This window comes from Balaenoptera musculus, chromosome 9 (genome assembly GCF_009873245.2).
Source record: "Balaenoptera musculus isolate JJ_BM4_2016_0621 chromosome 9, mBalMus1.pri.v3, whole genome shotgun sequence".
NCBI lineage: Eukaryota > Metazoa > Chordata > Mammalia > Artiodactyla > Balaenopteridae > Balaenoptera > Balaenoptera musculus.
Window position 1 is genome coordinate 53,428,026 of NC_045793.1, and position 23,606 is coordinate 53,451,631.

General features: G+C 39.0%; 1 protein-coding gene across 3 annotated transcripts; it reads right to left on the reverse strand.

Annotated features, from left to right (window-relative positions):
* Nucleotides 1-1,073: 1,073 nt before the first annotated feature.
* On the reverse strand, nt 1,074-22,890 carry STEAP4 (STEAP4 metalloreductase). Of its 3 annotated transcripts, none has more exons than XM_036863980.1 (5): nt 22,787-22,890; nt 8,260-8,714; nt 7,081-7,608; nt 5,658-5,822; nt 1,074-3,930 (listed from the first exon to the last, which is right to left on the reverse strand). In XM_036863980.1, the coding sequence occupies exons 2-5, from the start codon at nt 8,710-8,712 to the stop codon at nt 3,667-3,669; spliced, it is 1,410 nt and encodes a 469-aa protein (XP_036719875.1). In that variant the 5' UTR covers nt 8,713-8,714; nt 22,787-22,890; the 3' UTR covers nt 1,074-3,666. The 3 variants fall into 3 exon arrangements, with proteins under 3 accessions (XP_036719875.1, XP_036719877.1, XP_036719878.1); XM_036863982.1 differs by lacking the exon at nt 22,787-22,890 and adding an exon at nt 19,624-22,774; XM_036863983.1 differs by lacking the exon at nt 5,658-5,822.
* Nucleotides 22,891-23,606: the final 716 nt, after the last annotated feature.

Genomic DNA, 23,606 nt, shown 5'->3' on the forward strand with positions numbered 1-23,606 from the left:
TTTGCCTTGAGCTTCAGAAGGGTAATGAAGAGAAGAGGGACTTATTCTCTCCTCCTGAATTCTACTGAACGAATCTTTGGAAGACTAGAGGGTTTTTCTACGTTGTAATCTTAACTCACTGTAGAAAAGTGAAGGAGGATCATATAAGGAGATTTTTGGTATGTGTGTATTAAATGGGCGGTGGTGTGGATGATGGTGGTGTTGATGGAGAATGGAAATTGAGAGTTCTGTGTGCAGCACCTTGACTGCCATTCCACCTTGATTTGGGGAGGAGGTCCAGAACCTTTTGAGCTCCTAGTGGTCAAATTCATTATATTTACACTCATCGTTATCATGGCTCTTCTGTGATCCCTGAACAATAAATGCACGAAGAGCTCTTGAACGCAATTTCTAACTGAAGTAGCTTTCGAATAGGGACTTCGTTCTCTCTGCTTCTAGCTTACTGCAGGTTGCCGGCCCTCTCTTTATTTATCTGTTTTTATTTTGTTTTCAAAAGAATGATAACACCCCTCAGGGCTGCAGCTGTTCAGTTGTCCAGGACATTTCATGTCGGGTCCCACAGGTTGAAATCCAACTTGAAATCAGTCTACCCATTAAGGCATTTGCCCTGTCCGGGTGGCATCCATCTGGAGGGAGGAAGGAAAGCCTTTTTTTTCTTCCATAAAAGTCCAGTGTGGGATAGTCTACCCCTACCCCTGTTTGGCCAGCTGATGCTTTCCCTTCTCTGAGGGTAAAACTGAAACATGCAGGATGTTGAAATGCATCACCCCGCTGGGTGCAAGCACGTGTCACATGAAGCTGCAAATCCGCTAAGTGCTTTTCAACCCCTGTACTGCCTCTCCTTTTCCTTATCTCTGAAAGGAACTATTTTTAGTTCCAGGTGCTGGAGCTACAGTGATTCAAAACCTTTCAATCACTTTCTTTGGAATGCTGATGAGTCAAAACCAGAATGATTACAAAACTAGAAAGATTTTACAGAAGCAGTCATCCCTTAATATGGGGAAAACATACAAAAAATAAAAGGTATATGATACCATAAAAATTTTTCTAGAATACAGGAAACATACCAGCAGTAAGGAAGTTTAGTCTCACTTTTTAATGTAGAAGAATAGTTTGGAACAGTTAAAAGGAATATAGTTCACCCAACACACCTACTTCTATCTGTTTCAAACTCATTCTTTCCACCTTAAGTAAACTGGGGGAGTCAGCTGTGTTAGGATGGGCACATTGGTTTGATGGTTTGGGAAGGGAGGGATATTGGGAGGGGCGAAAGGAGGGAATTGGCTTCTCTGGTCAGCTGGTGGGGCTTGGAGCCCTTGTGGATGAGGCTGAGGGTCATGCCCAGCAATGCACTGTGACGCCAAAACACCAGGGGCGCTCTGTAACGTCTGGCTACCTGGATGGCTTTTGTGAAGTACCCAGGTAGAGCATTTTTACTAGGTTATAAAAGTAGAATCCTTTTTACTCTAGGGAAGCTTTTTTTTTTTTTAACCTAAGAGTGGCATTTTCTATTTTTAGTAATGAACCATGTAGCCAGTAAAAACTTTACTCTTTTACCCAAAAAGGAGCATGGTTAATCCCAAAGGCTTTTTTTAGATCAGCCTGGATAGTACTTAATCTTTAATCAACCAATTCTCTAGCCAAAAAGCAGCTGCCAACCCTAGAATACTTGGCCGTTTTGCATAAAATAGAGGGATGAGTAGTGACAATTTCCCTGCCTTTCTCACTGATGCTCTCGGGTCAGCACCACACACCACAGCTCTGCTCAAAGTCGCAAGCTTTTTTGTATCCTTGCTTGGGTGGATCAAGAATAAAGTAATGGAGTATATATTCTGTGTATCTTCTCATTAACACAAATAGAAATAAAAAACAAAATCTGGTAGGGTATAATGAAACCAGCACCCTCATTCAGTGCCAATGGTATTGACTTTAGAAATAATTTGGCAATATGTATCCAATGCTATTAAAAGTTCTTTACTTTTTAATCCCAATTCTTTGCAAGTATTCTGAGGAAGTAATTTAAAATATGGAAAAATTGTACGTGCCAAGATATCCTCTGAAATGTTGTTTTAGTAAAAAATGGATATAACCTAAATGTTGAATTAGGGCAGTGGTTAAATAAATGCGTATTTGATGTAATATTATGCAGCCACTGATTCAATACATATACCGTGTAAGTAAGCAGACAAAGCCACGATATATTAAGTGAAAAAGGAAGGGTACAAAATTGAATATACAGTATAGGTAGAACCATTTTCAAAACGTTTTATAGAAAAATATCCTGGATTGTGGGTGATGTTTTAATATATTTCAATCATTTTATATAAGGTCATATAGAATATATGATAATAAAAGTAAAAAGTAAAAGAAATGGCCTTTGTGGAGCAGGCTGAAAAAATGTCAAACCCGAAGGCTTTTGGTTATTTCAGTGTGGGAAGGTCACACATAAGGCTCCTCTCAGCTCCATGTGTGAGCCAGGAAGGCTAATCCTGCTGAAGGTTGTCTTGGAAATAGCCTCATCAGCACACAAAAGCAGAGAGAACCATCCTGCCTTCCAGCAAGGATCTGAGAAAGAACCAAGTCTCCTATTACAACTACTGCTCACACCTCTCTCCCCTAAGACACTATAATTCTCTCTCATCTATGTATCGGTCATCGGTGCAACTTACACTTTCATTATTCATTTAATTTCACTGTTTAAATTGACAACAAACTATGACAAACTACAGAAGCTACTTTTTTATACTAGAAATGGATTTCATAGATGATTAACGTTGAACAAAATTTGGAATATATTATTTACAAAGCATACCACAAAACCTAAACAATACCAAACCTGAACAATACCAATACCTGTAAAGTGCAACTTTACAAAATTTATTTAAATTTTGGTTTATTTGAACTTTTTGCACAAGGGCTTTTATCAGCTCTTCTTTGCTTATTGTACATTGAGAAAATCCAAGTGGGTATCCCTCATTTTTAACTCAATCTTTCCTATACCTATTCCTTTGTAGAGGAAGGATCTATATCTTATGATATAGATTTTTATATATCCAACCCTTGATTACTTCCAATCAATTGTGATATTTTTATTGTTTTATAAAATAATTCCCCACACTACACATCCATATTGGTAACAAAATCAAAGAGCACACGCAACTACAGAATTCACCATGGCAATATTTATGATAACCTGCACTGCCAAAAACCAAACCAAAAATCTCATTCCTTTTACTTCCTCAGCCCTCTTCTTCAGACATATCTAATAAAGCCTTGATCAGTGGCCACCATCTTACTGTTTTCTCTTTCACTCCTCTCTGCCCTTGATCCAGAGAAGGAAAGTGCATGGACTTCCCCTAGATTTTGCAAGACATTAGGTCATGCATGCTGCCCGCAACAAAGAAGCTTCCTAGTGTGAAACCACAAAGCTAATCGCGATCTCAGCACCACCCCCACCTCCAGCAAAAGGAGAGGCAGGGGCCAACGCCGATTCAACACCGGCCTGACATCAAACGGTGTCCATTTCTCAAAGTCAGGCATGATTTCTTTCTCTGTTCACAAGCTTCAGCCCGTGGTGGGAGAAAAACGCTTTCTTCACTGCACCCATTATTATTCTCTAAACATACAACACCACAGTTAAGAAGTCCAGGTGAACTGAACTTTGCTTTAAATATCTGTTTTTCCATTCAATGCTGATTCTGAGAATTTCGGGTTCCTTTCCCAGCCCTCGCGGATCCGTGTAAGGGTCTTGTCTATACATGGCAGGATGAGGATGAACTTGATCACCAGCACCGTGCAAGGGATGATCAGTGCTATCACGTAGGCTGAAGGAAGATACCAGACGAGGCTTGAAGGACTGAGGAATCTCTTTCCGCCGTACACCAAGGTGTGGGCTGTGCACAAGATCAGGGTCAAATAACCCAGTTTGGACTATAAGCAAGAAACAAAAACATATACATTAACACTGTTTACACTGTAAGCCAGTGAAGGGTATTTGTCAAAGCCGCAAGCTTTTGAAACCTGTAATATTTAGAACACTGCTAAGTACTGAAAAAACATTAACTCTCCTTCAGGATGATCAGTATATCATTTAAAAAAAAACTGTGCTGGGCTTCCCTGGTGGCACAGTGGTTAAGAATCTGCCTGCCAATGCAGGGGGCATGGGTTCTAGCCCTAGTCGGGGAAGACCCCGCATGCCGTGGAGCAACTAAGCCCGTGCGCCACAACTACTGAGCCCATGTGCCACAACTACTGAAGCCCGCGCGCCTAGAGCCCGTGCTCCGAAACAAGAGAAGCCACCACAATGAGAAGCCCACACACCGCAACGAAGAGTAGCCCCCGCTCGCCGCAACTAGAGAAAGCCTGCACACAGCAATGAAGACCAAAAAAAAGAAAAAAAACGCAGCCAAGTAAATAAATAAATAAATAAATAAATAAATAAATAAATAAATAAAAAGACTGTGCTTGCAAATGACATGGTGGTTTCATCTTAACCTAACTGGGAAAGATTAGGTTAGGAAAGATTCCCAGGAGTAAATTCTTTTGCGTTAGAATAAATAATGTACCTTCTTCTTCAATGGTAAAACTTTCCGGAATCACCTTTTCTGGAGGCCAGAGATGAGTAAGATACAGTATGTCCTCAAGAAGCACCACATTAGTATATGTTGCTGACTAAGAGCAGATGCTAGCTACATTCTGTCACAGTAAAGAGCAATTAGCAAACTTTACTTTTGGTCGGTTGTTTGTTTTGGCCTAAATACAAAGCTCAATGTTTATTTCCGTCTTAATGTCTTGAATAAAGGTGTAAACATGAGAAAATGTTGACTGCATTTGGTCCCTGGGAGAAACTGCAAGACTTCTGAAATTCAAATTGTTCTATAAAGTTCAAATCTGATTTCAGTTACTAACAGTCTATTCTGTTATACTGGTTCACAAGGAACATGCATCAGAATCACCCAGAGGGCGTGTGAAAACAAACTGCTGGGCCATACCTCCAGAGCTTCTGATTCATTCAGGTCTGGGTGGGGCCGGGGGATTTGTATGTAACATGACCCCAGGTGACGCTGCCACTGCTGGTCCAGGTACCACACTTTGAAGACCACTGTAAGATTAGTTACCAGCTGCTTTTAATGAGGTATCTGGTGGTCGATGTGTGGAAAAACCGATTTTCCCTCTTACAGACCAGCGTTGAATCTGGTGTGATGACAGTCTAGCGTATCTTGCTTTGAAGGTTTTAAAGATCATTTCATTATATGCCTTTTCATATCAATAAGTCCATATTCTAAAGTTGGTTTTCAGAAGAAGAAATTTTGTGTTTGGGTTTCTCTCCACCTTGCACCTAGTACATCTCCACACACAGAATTTAATAGTAGTTGGTGCTTTTCACGCTATACTCTTAGCTGTGGCTCTGGGAGTGGTCAAGAATCTTGGCAAGGGATGCCCTGCTAGGAAATTAAACCATTATGGAATCTGCCTTTTGGTACCAGAGTTTAGCATTTTCTAATCTGAACTTGTTTCAGTTGCTATTTTTATGAGATCGCTAGGGAAGTGATGGAGTAAAATGAAAATTTATGCAGGGTATGAGAGAAAAATGAGAATATTTGTAAAGCCAGAATCATTTTGCACTGTAAAGTAGATTAAATCGTGAAGTCCTTTACCTGGACAAATCGGAACTCTCTCCAGTTGACCATGTTGCTAACTGATGGCAAGGAAGTGATTCCCAGGAGTACAAACAGGAAAAATCCAAGCATTCCCATAGCGACATATGAATCGCTGAGCCAGGCAGTAGAGGTACTAAATGGACTTTCTTTCTTGGCTATTGCCTAAGAAAAGTTATAAGCAATTTTTAAAACTTCCATTTTTTACAAACTGCCCAAACTTTTAAGGGGATGAAAAAATACCTCTGCATGGTTTCTTTGCTCAAGGAAAATTGTATAACATTTCTTAACAATCACTGAAAATAATTACACTTAGAAAAATACACTTAGATATTATATTTTTTGATAGAAAAAGTGGTTCTATTGGGACTTTATTAATAATATAGTTGACTCCAGGAGTTGTATAGAGAGTTTTAATTGACTCTAAAAATCCTAAAACAAAATAAACATTTACTTAAACCTTCTTTACCATATGGCTTCTAGTTCCCCAAGCAAAAATTGATGTTCTCAAATGATTACATCAGGGTTCTGTTTTCCTGCTTTATATGCTGATTATTCACACACACGACGTTTGAGTTCTTTCATGTTTTTTATGTTGTAATATAGCATCAAGTCTGTTGCATCACATCTTGAGAGAAATCTGGCCCCTGTAACATGACTCTTACCCAAGGACATCCCATGTATTTGTTAGGGAAATAATGTAGAGAAATCCACAGACCCAGCACTTTGAGACTGCAGTAAGATTGATCAAAATCAATTATTTCCAAACTAGAACTGATGTATAGAACTTCCTCTGGGACTGCTTTAAGACTCCCTGAGCTGATTCTCTCCGAATATTTTGACTATGCAGAATATAGTATTTGACATTTGCTCAGAATTGTTTAGTTTTCTAGTTATTGAGGACAGCATCCCACAAGTCAAACATTAATGGAGTTATAAGCACCCTTTTGTGAATTTGTTTACATTCCTATGACACATGTTTGGACAGCCCCCTCACTTATAAGATGGTTGGTTTTGACTTCCAAAAGGAAGTAGCATGCATAAAAATAGAAACTTGAAAACACCTTGGCTTCCAATTATTGAAGTAACTCAAGTAGGTTCATTAGGTTTTCCTGAGCCTTCAAATCTGTTAGTTTGTCAGTATCTCAGTGAGTCCTGGGAATACAGATATGGACCCAAGTGGACCTGGGAATCTACCTTTCATTCTCAATAGTTGTATGAGATTTCAACCAGATTCAGTAAAAAACAAAACAAAACAAAACAACAAACCCCCCAAAACAAACATGAGGTGTCTAATTACAGCTACTTTAAAAAATAAAGATGCTTAGAAGAGTGATTTTCTATAACTGTGAAGTGGAATATGATGTAGCAGGATTGCTCTTTGATTTAAAGAATAGGAGAATACAAATGAGTAGCGATTTACCTGGGCAATGGTTCTGTTGGTCCATGTCCATCGTACATAATAACGAATAGGGATCACAAGTGTGTAGAGGACATGAAGGAAGGCAAATCCCAGTGCTATCAAGCCAAGCTGCTTTCTGCAAAGCATCCAGTGGTCAAGCCAGTCTGGGAATCGGCGGTATTTTGTACCTCGGTACAGCTGCAGGATGGCCGCAATAACACCAGGGAGGTAAACCAAGGCCAGCAGTGTAAGTGCTGCTATTGGAAAGACACGATTTGGAATAGAAATAGCCAGGCGGAATGTCCTATCTTTTTTTTCATAAACATAAGGGTAGATTACTTCTCTTATTACACAGTAGAAAAAGAAGAATACACACAGAACAGCAGACAAATAGAAGGGGAACTTCCACATTGTAAATAGTTGCAGTGGGTAGTTTTCAATTTCATTGGCTGCCATGAGAGATCCTTTATCCAATGGAGTAAGTCCAAGACTACGAACAATATCCATCACTCTTTGCTTGGCTTTGCTGTCATTTCCGCAGACAAACACCTGGGTTAAAATAATTCATTTTGTATTTATTCTTTCTTTAGTAATTATTTTGAAAGTCTGTATAAGCACTGTGCAAGACAATGCCATATGGTAGTTAACTGCTTTTCAAACAAGGCTGTAGAAAGGACATATTTAACAAGATGATGGTTTAGACTTGCACATGTGTGTTGGATAGTTAAGTACCAGGGTTTTAAGTTGAGCGTGGCTGTAAGCATATCACACTGATATGATAAGACTTGGTTCTCCACAATGCAAACAGTTTGGTCTCTCTTCTGTATTCATGGGTGCCGTATCACTTAGGGATTGCTTTTAATCTCAATGAACAGATGGAACCCATTTCATACAAGGTAATGGGAGTGGAAGGGATACCCACCAACAATTTAGCAGTGTTATTTTCTAGTACTGACAAGAGGGCTCCAGAGACTGACACCATTGGGTTCCATCAAGCTAAAAGCTGCGGGTGTAGACAGTGCTAAATAAATCACTACAATTGGTTACCCTACTTGGTCAAGCCCAAGAAAGTTATTCATGGCACATAGTAGCAGAATGAAATGTTTTCTTTTGGAATTATGTTTTGGAATCTTTAAGGTAAGCACATATTAAAACATTCAATTTTTAAAGATGGAGTGTAAATTTATCATTTAATCTTACCTGCCGACTTGCATCCAGTGCCCTTGACTGGAGAGCCCAGGCTGAGATGGTGTTAAATGCTTTTACCACGTGGGCTCCCGGCACCAACTGAGCAAGGTACTCTGCGTTCGATTCCGGATACTGCTTGATTTTGAGGTTGTTGCTGACGTCGACCAGTATTTTCCCATTGAGAACCTCAGTTAATTCTGTGAGAAAATCGTAATGTTCCCTGTGGATTGCTATGATTATAATGTCAGATTTCTGGGCTGCTTCTGAGTAGCTCAGGACCTCTGCACCGTTGGGCAGCAGACTGGACATCCGGGGGTTTCGACTTCCAAAAACAATAGAATAACCACATTGGAGCATTTCAAGTCCCAGTGATTGTCCAAAATCTCCAGTTCCAAAAATACATACAGTCTCTTGCTTCTCTGAAGAATTCATAGTGAGAGGAAGTACATCTGTAGTTTTCTCCATAACTGAAAGATAATAATGCAAACACCCAACAAAATATGAATGTTCTGGGAAAAATTAATGAGAATTATATCCAGGAAGCAGTGATTGACTGATGTTGTTTGAATCTTTTACTGAGTTATCTCAAGCATATTCCCTACAAAATTTGGAAGGAGTAAAAACTGTCTCATATATTCTCATATGTCTTTATTTTTTTGAATTTTATTTTAATTTTTTTTATATAGCAGGTTCTTATTAGTTATCTATTTTATACAAATTAGTGTATATATGTCTCGTATGGCTTATTTAACAAAATCTTCTTTTGGATAAAGAAATGCAGTAAAAACCCAAGACGCTTACTGGTTGCTGTCTTAAACTATGGACATGTATCACAATGATACTGCATTTATTGGACACTTAACAGTTCCTAAATTTCTCAAGAGCAAAATCTGACAAAGAATGCAGTAATAAGGAAATTACAGACCAATTCATTTATGTTTAGTGATACAAAAATCCCAAATTAACCAACAGAATCTGGCAGCCTGTTAAGAGACAGTGCACATTGATCAAATGGGATTATTCTAGGAATGTAAAGATTAGTTCTGTAAATTCAATATTAGAAAATCTTAATAGAACTCACCATATTAGAAGATTAAGGAGAAAAATGTGGCCATATTTATGTGTGCTAAAAGATCAAGAACCTATATGTCTCCAGAAATTTACACAACATTGTAAATTAACTATACTTCAATTTAAAAAAACCTAAAAAAAAAATTGACATTTATTCTTGATTCATATTTAAAAAGGAACAAATAGATATTTCCTTAACATACAAAGTATCTATTTAAATAGCCAAAGTATCTATCTAAATAGCCAGTTGGAAGAAAAAGTTTAATCTATACCTCACACTCCTCCCCAAGATAAATTTAAAATATATTAAAGATTTAAATATAGTTTTTTAAAAAATGGAACTATAATAGAACTAGAAGAGGCCATGGAGAATTCTTTTATAACCTTAGAGGGGAAAGGCCCTTTTCCTATATCACAAATCCTTGAAACCATTAAAGAATAAAGGGACAAATGTGATTACATAAAAATAAATAATACCTGCGAAGCACAAAATCATGATAAGTGAAGTCACAAGATAATCAAACTGGAAAAATATTTTTAACTCATACAAACCAATAAAAAATTTGCCCATTAGACAATAGGGCAAAAGAAAATGAGATGCTAGTTCATCCTAGGGAAATATGACTTTTCAATATAGTAAAAGACTTCTTAATCTTACCCAAAGTAAAAGAAATGCAGGGTAAAACTAAACTGAGATACTGTTCTAAACCATGTTATTGTGTTGCTTTTTAAGCTTTTGAAAGTTAAAGATCTTGAAGTTTTCATGATCTAATAAAATAATCTAGGATACTCTCTCCACTTTCAAAGAATATTATTTCTTCTTTCGGTACTGGATTTTTCTCAAAAAATTTTCTCTTCCCAATATTTAGCATTTAGTTTAAACTTTTAATCTTTTTTTGGGTGTGTGTGTGTGTGTGTGTGTGTGTAGTCTCTTGTGTTCAGTGATGCATCCTCAGTGCTAAGAAAGAGCACTGCCTGTGATGGACCAGGCACTTCTTGATAAATATTTGTGGGATCATATTAGAAGAGTGGAATGTCGGCGCTGGAAGCAGCGGTTTTCTCTGTGTGCCAGGCACAGCGTGAGGTGCATGACGAGGAGGAAGCTGAGTGAGTACAGACTGAGCACTGGGAGTTAGGGAGGAGTAAGGTGAAGCAGAGAAGTGGGGGAAGGCGTTGTAAGGACATTACTTCTTCCACCCAAATGGGTTTAAAGTAAAACTTCGTGAATTTGATGAGGAATTTCAAACCAGACCTAATCACTCTTCCATTCCAGCATGGTGAATTTCATGCAGATTGTAGAGCATATTGAAGATTGCACCTTTTCAATAGGATTTCAGAAATTTGCCCTTTCCATTTTAGCCCATGGAAAACACCTGTTTTTTGTTTGTTTGTTTTTCTTGAAGTATAGTTAATTTCCAATGTTGTGTTTGGGGGTAAGCAAAGTGATTCAATTATACATATATATATATATATGTATATATATATTCTTTTTCAGATTCTTTTCCATTATAGGTTATTACAAGATATTGAATATGGGTCCCTGTGCTATACAGTTGGTCCTTATTGTTTACCTTTTTTATATATAGTGGTGTGTATATGTTAATTCCAAACTCCTAATTTGTCTCACCCGCCCCCGCTATCCCCTCCCCTTTGGTAACCATAAGTTTGTTTTCTATGTCTGTGAGTCTATTTCTGTTTTGTAAATAAGTTTATTTGTATCATTTTTTGTTAGATTCCACATATAAGTGATATCATATGATGTGTGTCCTTCTCTGTCTGACTTACTTCCCTTAGTATGATATATTCTTTGTCCATCCATGTTGCTGCGAATGGCATTATTTCATTCTCTTTTATGATTGAGTAATGTTCCATTGTATAGATATATATACCACATCTTCTTTACCCATTGATCTGTCCATGGACATTTAGGTTGTTTCCATATCTCGGCTGTTGTAAATAGTGCTTCTATGAACATTGGGGTGCATGTATCTTTTCAAATTAGAGAAAAGGAATTCTTACCTGAGCTTATCCGAAGGTGTGTATCTATATCAAAAGCAGACCATTCAGACATTTGTAAGTAGTTAGAAGTCATGGAGAAAAGGGACAAGAAATACAAGACTTCTCTGTACTTCCACAGAAACTCTTTGAATAATTTAATTAAGCACAACAAGTGAATCATTTTATAAACTAGCTAGTGACTGATATCCTGAACTTTATCAGAGCAGGAAATGACCTTATATGGGAAAGCACCTGGATATGATCAGGGCCTATCATATGGAAACACAGCTGTCCCTTTGAAAAACTCTTAGCAGCATCTACAAATGCAAACTAGTGTAGCAAATTCTATTATATTGCTAATCAGTTAACAACTAATTGTTATAACTGAAACCCTAAAGTGCTGAATGATGCCTTAATTTTTCTACTGCGTAGAACTGGTTTGTGAGTGTATCGAAAGAATACCAGTGTGCCTGGCTATTCCCTCACTTTTTCTCCATTCTTTATCCTAATACGTTATTTTTCTATCTTTTTCTCCATTCTTTATCCTAATACGTTATTTTTCTATCTCCTATATTGGGATGAACATTTGCAAGCAAAATATAGATTTGGCAAAGTTGCCTGTGTCCTGCAATGAAATGGATGATGTCTTTACTGACATATTATCATTTGGATTACCTTAATCATTGCAGAGAGAGAGTCCAGACTTTATTTTGACCACGTGGCCCCTACATTCATCTATTCTAACCTGTCATAGACTTTTTTTGAAAAAAATGAAGATATTAACTACACTACACTAGTATTTTTTGTTCCACTTACTGGCCATGTGACCTTGGGTAAGTTAAACTCTTTGTGTCTCAGTTTCATCAACTTTAAAATGAGAGATCTCATTGAGTACCTACTCAAGAGACATTGTGAGGATCAGATGAATTAATGTATCTTAGAACAATTCCTGAGACTTAGTAAGTACTCAGTAAACTGGCTATTATTAGGAGAGTATTTAATATGCTATAATTAATCAGTCTATTAATGATCTAATTAATGTAGTCTTTATATAAATTCTATAAATTAAGGGTTAATTATGCTTCTATAATTGTGATTATTGGAATATATAAAATTTACCTGAAATAGTATTCAGTCATTCTTGAGAAGCTTCTGCTTCCCCCACTTATTTTCTAAATAAAACCTTATATAAAGCGGCTCCAGAGCCTATGAATTTATCAAAACACAGATGTAAAAACAGCTCAAGTGTGAATTTCTCTCATTTGTAATTCTTTCACATTTTATTTTAATATTTCCCCCTTAAAATGCAGCTTGGCAATCCAATATAACACATTTGGGCTGTTATCCCAAGCATTAAAATTTATTTTCCCTCTTAAATCTTCAGAGACAAACTGAAGATACAAAATCAGTAAGGAGATATTAAAATATCACCGGTGGAGTTAATAGAAAGAAATACAGTGATTCCATTGGGCAGTTAGTTACTCCATATCAGGTTATAGAAGTTCTAAGGTTGATAATTGTGTCACACACATCTTGAGTTCCCCTTCAAACCCACCTGGTTCTATTTCCAGTCCTTGGGCAATAACTGAGCTCTGCTCGGTTACCACTGCCTAACAGAGGCTCACTTTGGGGCTCTAGATCTTTTATCTCTTGATCCTTGCCCTGGGCTTCTCTGATACCTGTGCCTGTTTGGCACTCAGACATGTACAGCCCATGGTCCCATCATAGACAACGGGGCACAGGACTCCATGGATAAGTGCTTCCCCTTTCATCTTCTGCAACACAGTTCTGACACATTTCATAAGGCTCCTATGAAAGTCCCAGAGGAATAGAGTGCCACTCATCTGTAACAGTGGCCAATTTAATGGGCTCTTGTCCTGTCTTTCCCATGTTCCCTGGTTTAAGCCCCTTGCCCCTCACTCCTGCTCCCTGGAATCACTTCCATAATAAACTATCTGCACACAAGCCTTTGTCACAGGCTCTGCTTGCAAATCAACCCAGGATAATACACTATTTTGATTATTATTATCTTTTTATGGTAGAAGAAAAACGATCAGACCTCAGGTTACAACTGGGATGATGAAATAACATGGAAAAAATAAAAAAGTTAGCTAGTTCTTTGGAAGAATTTGATTCAGCACTCTTGGAAAAAATATCCTAATAATAGATGTTCATGAAAATGAGATGTATGCACACTCTAAACCACAAGGGAGATCTCATTGAGGGTGTATTTTACAGTAAGTACTAGGTAAAGAAGGAAGTTACAATCATTTCAGACTATTTGTAACTCAAAATAACTCCATGTATAACATGGGATTGATGCGGTAGTAAGGTTTCTTGTTCCAAGACTTGGACAAACAAACTTTCCTAGTCCTCTTTCTTCATGAGATGTAGGATGGAAGAGGCATAAAGAAAATAAGACAGGTGGTCAACAGGAAGCGGAGTTATTAAGGGAAGGTTGGGGTAAGATGATTATGGCATAGTGGTCTCCTCTCCTTCCTTCAGCGCTTTCCAAACCTCAGTTATGTAACAGGAAGCAAAACAAGACTATCCCCTGGTTTGGAAAATCTCCAGGTTTTGCCTCCTGTGGAAGCATCTCCCAGAGAGGGAGGCCAAGACAGGTAAAGCGACCCCCCAAGAGTGTTTGTATAGATTAGAGATTGGCAACCAATGATGCAGATGCAAAGGTGGCAGAGACAACTGTGAGGGCCATGGTAGCAGCCACGAAGAAGCATAAGCGTGTGTTTGTGTGTGTGTGTGTGTATGTGTGTATGTGCACGCGTGCATGTGCGTGTGATGAAGTGGTACTGGTGTGGGTCATGTAGAGTCTCGCCCATCAGGTCCCCGCTGTCTGCAGATCCCACCCGCGGTTCTGGGAACCTAAGGCAGCATTCCGCTGGATGTTCCCAACTAGGTTATCCCATGAGGATGTAGGGCCAGTCTGGCTTGTGCTTTTACGTCTCTCATCTCCCAGAGGTCAGAGGTCAGAGAGGCCCAGACCAGTTCCAGCTTTAGAGGATTCTAGCATATGAAAAACATGGAAATGTCCTAATGGAATACAAACATTTCACATTTTAAACACTTGTATTTAACAAGCAAAGAAACCTTTTTATTTAAAATAATTATAGATTCACAGTAAGTTTAAAGCTAGTACAAGAGGTCCTTGTGCATCCTTTATCATTTCCTCCAGCGTTTACATTTTATATAGCTAGAGTACAATATCAAAACTGGGAAACTGATATCAGGACATTGGGTGTGTATAATTCTCTGTCATTTTATCCCTTGTGTGGGTTCAGGTACCCACTACTGCAATCAGGATGCAGAACTATTCCATCACTACCCCTTTATAGTCATACTTATCCCCCTCTCTGTCTCCAGCCCTAACCCCTGGAAGTCATTAATTTGTTCTCTACTCGGTAATTTTATCATTTTGAGAATGTTATATAATGAAATCACACAAAATGCAACCTTTTCATATTGGCTTTTTTTCACTTAGCATAATGCCCTTGAGATCCATCCAAGTTGGTGCATATGTAAATAGTTCGTGTAAATAGTTCGTTCCTTTTTAGTGTTGAGTCCATGGTATGGACTTCTTCATTTGCTAGCTTGCTATCTGAATGTCCTGTTTGGAAATGTTGCAACAGAGTTACAAAATTTGCATGTTTTAAGTGCTTATACTTAACAAGTCAATGCTATTAAATGCTCAGGTACCACCTCCTGAGATTCTGAATCAATTGTTCTGAGGTAGGGCCCAGACATCTGTATTTTTAAAAAAAACAGACCAAACAGATCAGTTCTAAAGAGCATCCAGAGCTGAGAACCACTGGAAATGGGAAAAGATAAGGGTATCTTTTTTGGAAAGAGATGGTGAGGAGGGAAAAGGCAGAGGAAGAACAGGCTGTGGATGAGCTTGTAGGGGGATGCAGAAACATTTCACCTGCTTTACAATTTCTTCCTCTAAGTAACCACTGGCTGGGTCTGATAGCCTAGAATTCCTACTTTTATGAAAACTGGAGGCAAAAAAAAAGAGTGTGTAGGCCCCCTGTGGGAGAGGGTCAAGGGATGCCAGACACAAGACTTGGTAGGCTTCGCTCTACAACTCCCTTAAGGAAACTTTGATGAGTGTCTTCCATGAGCCACAAGTCATAGTTTGATCACATCCAGCCGTGAATCTGCTACAGTCACTCCTTCACAGCATCTCTCGTAGGGTGCCAGACAACATCCCGTTTACATTCGGATGAAACCAGTATGAAAGACATTCCGCCCCTTTCTCCCTTTGAGAATTCAGCTTTGAATTCTGAAGCGATTGTTCACACAAGGTTTTGAACTCCTCCTACAGTACCCTCTCCGGACACCCCCCTGCCCTCCGTCAGGGTTGTAGCACACAAGTCCAGTGATCTGGCCTGGCACCTCCAGGAAGTCAGAACACAAATGACACTTCTAAACTCTATACGACATGACAGGATTTTTCATTTTAATTTGATGCCTGTAAACAGGGATTTTTAAAATTCCTTCCTTCTGTTTTATTATCCCTTCTGAATTTCAACCTGAAAGCCCTAGATGACTTGACAACACATTTGTAATGAGCTGAAGCCCATCAATCAAATGTTTCTTTTAATCACCAGGCATAGGGGCAGGAGGGAGTTCTGCAAGTAGGCCAGCCTTCCTCTGATTCAGAGCATTTGTTTTAATATATCCCAGGGACAATTGGAAAGCAAAAAATAGTAAAAAAAAAAAAAAAATTTTTTTTAAAAACCTTACAATAATACATGAACCCATCCAGTTTATTCACTGAGCTATTTCTGTACTTAGTGAGATCAAGGCTCTTTAGGGAAAGCAAGCTTGCTCACATTTAAGCACATATTCTTTTACTAACAGGTATATATTATTGTAGCAAAATCAGAAGCTCTTGGTTTAAAAATACCACTGATTGTAGTTTACAAAAAATGTAATGAGCCCACAATTAATGGAGTTTTCTAATTTTTTTGACAGTTCCATCTTCAGTCTATATATGTTATTTGAAAATATAATAGTACATTTCTTATTTTAGCCTTGTAGTTAGAAGTAGCTCTGTCAGTAATAGCTATAGACTGACATAAATCTATCATTTAAAACTCTTAATCTAAATAAAGAAACCACTGCAGGTTAGTTGCTGAAAAATTGATTAATTATTTAAATTGTTTTGGGAGAAAATGTTATGTATCTCATAGCACTCTAATTTACTGATGCTTAGTTTTTATGCTAGCCAATAGAATGACCCAAAGGAAACTAATCTAACTTTGTACAATCTGATAAATCACAAGAGCATAACTAAATATAACCTTTACATTAATATTCTATGGGGATATATATCCACATGACTTGCTAATAAGTAAAACTAGCCATGACATGCTGCAGCTAAAATGATTCTGTCAGTAACATTTCATTGCCACCCAATGAATACCAGGAGAGCAAGGTAATGCAGAGCTATATTATCTGTTTTAATTGTACTTTAGGAGAAAATTTATTTATTTTAAATATTGGTTCTTTGGTGAAATTCTGGTCCAACTAAAAATCTTTTTAATACGTGTTTTCACATTTACATCTCAGCTGCATCTGTCAAGATAAATGAAGATTGTTTTATGATTCCCTGGCTAAGAATTTTATCATGTAGGTTTATTATCCCCTGTCTAGGCTAGTTAGTTCATTTGATTAAAGCTGGGGCTCATGACAGCAAGGTCAGGGATTCAGTCATGGCTGAGTTAATTTACCTTGACCTCTGTTTGCATTCTAAATCCTGAACAGCTTATAAATCTGTCGTTCATCAAAGATTCAGCATGAGAATCAGGACCTGGATTGCCACCATCAGAAAAACAACTCTGTCTCACTGACTGGGTGGCATTTGACTCGTACACAATACCTGAGCATTTGCTTATTTTATTTTTTTAAGTAGTTTTTTATTTTTTAAATTTTTAAAAAATTTTATTTATTTATTTATTTATTTTTGGCCGTGTTGGGTCTTTGTTGTTGCCCGCAGGCTTTCTCTAGCTGCGGTGAGTGGAGGCTACTCTTCCTTGCGGTGCGTGGGCTTCTCATTAGGGTGGCTTCGCTTTGTTGCGGAGCGCGGGCTCTAGGTGTGCAGGCTTCAGTAGTTGTGGCACTTGGGCTCAGTAGTTGTGGCTCGCAGGCTCTAGAGTGCAGGCTCAGTAGTTGTGGCGCACGGGCTTAGTTGCTCTGTGGCATGTGGGATCTTCCCAGACCAGGGCTCGAACCCATGTCCCCTGCATTGGCAGGCGGATTCTTAACCACTGTGCCACCAGGGAAGTCCTGAGCATTTGCTTATTGGGTAATTTGGTGATCACAAAAACCGACTAATATTTAGTATCCATTAGTGGGTTTTGCTTTTCTCGGACTGTTGTAGTCAGAGATATTTAGGAAGTGATTTGATCATTTCAGAATTAACTTTGTTTAAATAAATTTCCTGTGAATAGTTATTTATCCTCACCTTGAGGCCACTCGGAATTATCTCAGTATTGATAACTGCCAACTCAGTTTGGAGATAGAGCAGTTTTGCTGTGGATCTGATCCCATTCCCTGGCCCCCAACCCTGCTGATGGGGTAACTCCAATCTGCATCAAAGCATCTCCTTAGCATTTTTAGAAATCTCCTAGGGGTGGTTTACATGTCCTGTATAGAGTCTCCTTTATCTTCTTTTGGGTACCGTTTTCTTCTATTTCTAATTTGGCTCTGGAGGCAAGGATCCCAATGGCCAGGGTACATCTAATGTTCGCCAAGACCCCATGAGCTTGAGCTGCGACCATGATCTGGCCGTTCAGCTGCTTCATTTCTTACCCCAGGAGAGAAAGTACCCTTGAAACGCCTTTCCCCTTCCTGTGTTATACTCTGATATACAAGCCTGAGAGCAGTGCTGGTTGATAAATATATTTTAGTGAAAGCAGCTCCTTCTTTTTAAGTCCTAGGTATTTAATTTCAGCTCTTTTTAGTTGTGTGGTATGACCAGAGCTGGCCTGCCAGCTGAAAGTTTGAAATCAGCCATGGTGGGGGTTTTCACACCATGGAAATCAGCAAATGCTGTAATTCAGGACATTTTTTTTTGCCTTAGAGAGCCATTTACCAGCATACCACTGACTCTTTCTCTGTCTCTCGTCCCCTTCTCCACAAGACTCTGCCTGTGACCATGGAAATGGAGAAATAATTGGACTGACAGGATGATATACTTTCCCAATCCTGACTTTGTACTTTAAGCCTTAAAATCTCTTTCCTTAGAGGCCTTACTTCTAGGAAGGCTCCTAGGTTCTTAATGATAATAGAATCCATGCGGCTTCCCTCCCCCAACAAATGTTCCAGACCCTCTCCACCGCACACATGGAGTTAACACGAATTTGGCTGTAAGTCTGACACCGCTAGACTCTTGGTTCCCTCAGGGACCTCTTTGTGTACCATCAAACCCAAACACACATCTTCTAATTTTCCAGACATGCATTAAAAAAAAAAAAAAGCACAGTTTAGGATCTCAGTCGAAGATAACCATTATTAACTGCAGTGAACCATTTACCAACTTGCTAATTGCTTTCTCCTCAGCCGCCTTCCGTATCTCATACCACCTAAGTCAGGGCAATTGAATAGGATGAAGAAATCATTTTAGTACTTGGGTACTGGAGAAGAAATAACGAGAAGCATGATCATTTCTATAATAAGAATGATTTGCTGTAACTTAGTTCTTTTGAACTGTTCAATAGGCTTCATTTCTTATGCCATGCCTTCAGGTATTAAAGAAGGGCTCAAGTGTTTTACTTAAGTTAAACTAATTAAAACCTTTAAAAGTTCAATATTCCAACTTTCACGACCTCAGTTAAATGCCTTAATCTCATTATGTCACTCTTTAAAATGAATTAAACTCCAAAGTATTATAGTTACAAATTTATTATGAACCTTACCCAGGATAGCAACATAATGGGGTTACTAAAATGAGAAGAAATACCAAGGTTGCTGCAATTTCTTTATCCTTTTAAAAATAGTTATAATAATTTCCACTACTTACTTTATATGTACTGTACAGCATACAGCAATCTCATGCTTCTTCCCAAAGGGCAGGACACTTTGACCCTATTAACTAGTACAGCTCAGGGGGCATTCATGCTTATAACCTCCTATGCCCATAATGATAAGCATCTTTCAAAAATAAAAATTAGTGTTATCAACAATGTCTTGGTAGGATTGCATGTTTTTGACAGATTTATTGAACAGCTTCTCTGAGCCAGGCACTGTGCTACACAAGAGGGATAAAGTGATAAACTTTAGACTGACCTTGTCCTCCAGGGGCTCCCAAGTTGGGGAAGATGTAGACCCATAATCAAACTGCTGCAATACAATGTGTGAAGATGTTGCATATACAGAGGAGGGGAGCTATTCTGCCTGGGAACTAGGACAAGAAAGTTTACCAAAGTCTGTGCATAATTGCTTCAGCCACTGTTTAATTTGGGCTCAAAACTGTTTCCACACCCTGTAAAATGAGAAGTATAGATGAAAGATGTATAATCAATGTGGACCATTAGCCACGCCCTCCTATTCCCATACTTCTCAGGGCTTGTGCCTTCACCAGTGAAACCCTGGTTGGAACACTTGGCCCTGTGCTTGATGCCATTTTTTTTCCTTCAATATTTGGAGCTAAGGTAAAAGAGATGTGTTCTAATAACCCCTCTCTAAGAGGAGTGCTATATAGTTATATTAAGTTACCTCTTAGCTTTCTTTTTTTTTAGAATTATAGTTCCTGACTTTTCAAAATTTTCCTTTGTACACATTTACCTTCCTTATAAGATGAAAAGTGAACTTAACTTCATCCTGACATGAAGACTGATCATGTAATCTACATTTCAAAGAAACATACTTTCCTCAAAATAACTTTTCAGAAGTATGCAACCATCAAAGTTCAGTATGATAAAGCTTTTTTACACATGGCAGACTACACTCTTCTAGAACAATGTGGAGAAGCATTCAGATTAGGATGTCATGTCCTGCCTAGGTAATTAGGGTGGAAATGCTTCTTTGAGTAGAACATTGCATATTTTTTGCAGTGATGTATTTCTGAAAGATGATCTTCATACAGTGCAAGCATTCTTTGTTCCTTTTTCCGTAATGATTTTGGAAGAACAAATTGCTTACGTATGTTGGCCAAGTATGTTTTCTTACCATACATTGTTTTCAGCACTCATTATCCTTTAGTTATTTACTTAGCTTTATTTCTTCCAGGTCTGATTTCTTCTCAACAAAAGAACAAGTGTTAATTCAAATCATTTTGGAAATGACCTAAAAGTCATTCAAAATTCATGGTAGGTTGAATACATCATGTGGAACTGTTCCTGGTTAACTGTCTTCATAGTTAACTAGTGACCCATTCTCTTTGGATGTGCAGAGCACAGAAGGACGTACAAAGCACAGAGTCAAACAGGTGACTTCAGAGGCCTTGTAAACTTTATTTCTATTACTTCTGGCCTAACTACAACTTCAAAAAAAATCCCACACAGAAAACTTCACTATCCACAGACTGTCCTAGATCCTTAGAGTAGGAATTATAGGTAGATGTAGTTGCAGACACTTAACAATTGACTTCCTCTTCAGAGGACAACCCAGAAGAAACCTACAAGTTGCCCTGGCAAGTCTTCAAGTTTGAAAGGTGATTATATCTTTTTTTTTTTTTTTGCTAGCAGATTATTAACTTTGTGAAGATTTTAAAAGGAAATAATTTTTAAATAGCAGTTGACAAAAGATGCAAATGACTTATAAAGATAACTGGATGGTGAGGATCATGAAACACTGGATGTGTTTCTAAGGGTGACTTCAGAATCAACTACTCAGGAAACTTTAAAAAGAGAATCTACACCCTTTTAATAATGTCATGAATAATGGTAGAGTGATGTGAGGTGGTCCTTCAGGAGATGAGGAAATGTAGAGTGACTGTTCAGGATTTCTTCCATTTTGGAATTCTATGACAAATGAATCTATTTTTCTTAAAACTGTTCAGAACAAGGCTCAAGGCTTAAGGTCTTCAATGTACGAACAGGCTTATAAAAACGTATTTGGTTACTTCTAACAACAGTTAGCAAGCTTAAGCAAGGTAGGAATCTGAAAATCATTCTCAAGTTAGGGGTCAGGGCTCGAACATGCTGGTTTCTGAACCTTAAGTTGCTGTGTGAACTTCAGCAGCACCATAAATGTTGCCAAATGGACAGAGTGCTATGACCCAATTTCTCCATACACATGTTCCATTTTCCTATACAACCTTGAAGCCTGATAAATAGGGAGTGCTTCATCCTGCTTTCTGGGTTGGCAGTGTTTGCCGTGCAGGTAGAATACAGGCAGGTAGAATTTCATACCGTGCTAAATCAAAGCATTCTGAAAAACTCAGGGCCTTGCAAAAAAGTTACTGCTTCAAATAAATGTGCCATTTTATAAAATTACACCTACTGTATCAGAAAAAAATGTTCTTTCATATGAGTGACATTCATATGACTGCTATTTATAGGGAATAGGACATTCTCATACAGCAAGGCTGAAGAATTGGTTTGGAAAGCTGAGCGTATTCTCTGAATGATAAATGTGGTACAGGTCTAGATACTCGGTGGGGAAAGACTATCTCTTCACAGCTGGGTAGTTTCCCTATAAAAGTGAAACCTGCATTATTATGAAGAAAGTAATTACTTGGTTACACTTATAGCATTGATGAAATTTTCAGTGTATTTCAAACCTGCAAACATCTTTAGTCATGTGTTTCCACCTTGTTAGAGTTGGATTTTGTGGCTGCTCTGGTCCAAGAGCCTTTTATTTTACATGTGTGGAAACTGAGGCTGAGGTACTGAACTTCTAATTAGAATTAGGAATAGAATTCCCCAATCCACCCCTGCCCTAGTCTCCATCCAATTCACTTTCCCTTACACCAGTCATCTTTTAAAGAAAGTTTCTAAATTACTATCCAGAGGGAAAAACTACCTTCCAGCTGCCTCTGGACAAACAGGGAACCAAAGGCTTTATTTTCTCTAAACAATTACATTCCAAACAATATTTCTCTGGAAAAGCAATTAATCACTAAACTGCAGAAGGGCATTGGAATCAAGATCAAGGATGGAAGCGGTTGCAGATCTCAGGACACATTTTCAGCTCTTGGTCAAGAAGCGGACTCAGATCTAGATTGCCTTTATCCAGAAGTAGGATACAGAGAGGAACCCAAACCTCCAAGTCTTCTCCTTCGGTCTCGTCTGCACCCCGGGGCTGAAAGTCTAGGAAGCAAGCCACTTGTTGAATTGCTTAACTCATCTGGCCACACCCTTGGGTGGCCTTGCACCTTCTTCCCAGGGTGAGCAGGTTTGCGGAGCGGGGTCCTGGAAGCAGGGGTTCGAGGTGGGCGGAAGCTGATAAGGGAGGGGAGCCCTGTGGCGAAAGGTGCAAGGCGAAGGCCAGCAGCAGCGTGACCCACCTGCGGGAGAAGTGTTTCCCAGGCAGCTGTGGTCCAGCGTGGCCGCTGCGGGGCGCGCGGAGTGCCGGGCCGAGAGGGGACGCTGTGTGGCGTTCAGGCTCGGGGCTGCGGTTCGCCGCTCTCGTCGGTATAAGAAGCCGGAGAGCGGAGGGAGGGCCCACTAGATTGCGCAAGAGAAGCGGTGAAGAAAGCAAGCGTTTCCAGGAAGAGTTCAAGCTGGGAATCCCGGGCAGCTGGAAAGACCAGAAATTCCGGTGCTGCCACTGCCGCTATTGCTTCAGATGTTGCTGCTGATCTCTGGCCAGCGGGGTTTTTAAAAGGTTTTCCCCAAACCCCTTGGGATATGTGCATCTCAGGCAGATTGAGGCTTGGAGAGGCTGAGGAGGACCCCTTTCCTAAGGAGCCAGAGGGGCCGCTCTGAAGAGCTGAGAAAACACCACCTGATTTAGGCACCTAGGCATTTCCCCCTGTGCCATAGTGTCTTAATTCAGAGGTGACATCTTTCCCCTGTGCCTGGAAACCCTCTTTTTTTTTTTTTTTTCCAGGGAGGGGGTCATAGCCTGGATGATCTTGAATTTGGAGGTCTTAATTTAGGTAGATTAAATGGTTCAAAAGAAACAAACCAAGTGAAAGGGATGATGATACCTTAATACACAATAATATATATTGGACTGATTGATAGTCTTTCTACTTAGGAAGAAGAGCTCAAAAAACACAGCCATGGTGGTTTAAGATTTAACTAACCATGATAATCTATGGGACAAAGCACTCCTGCACTCCCATGCTCTGAGGTCTAGAGCCCAGAGTTTTCCCAGTCTGT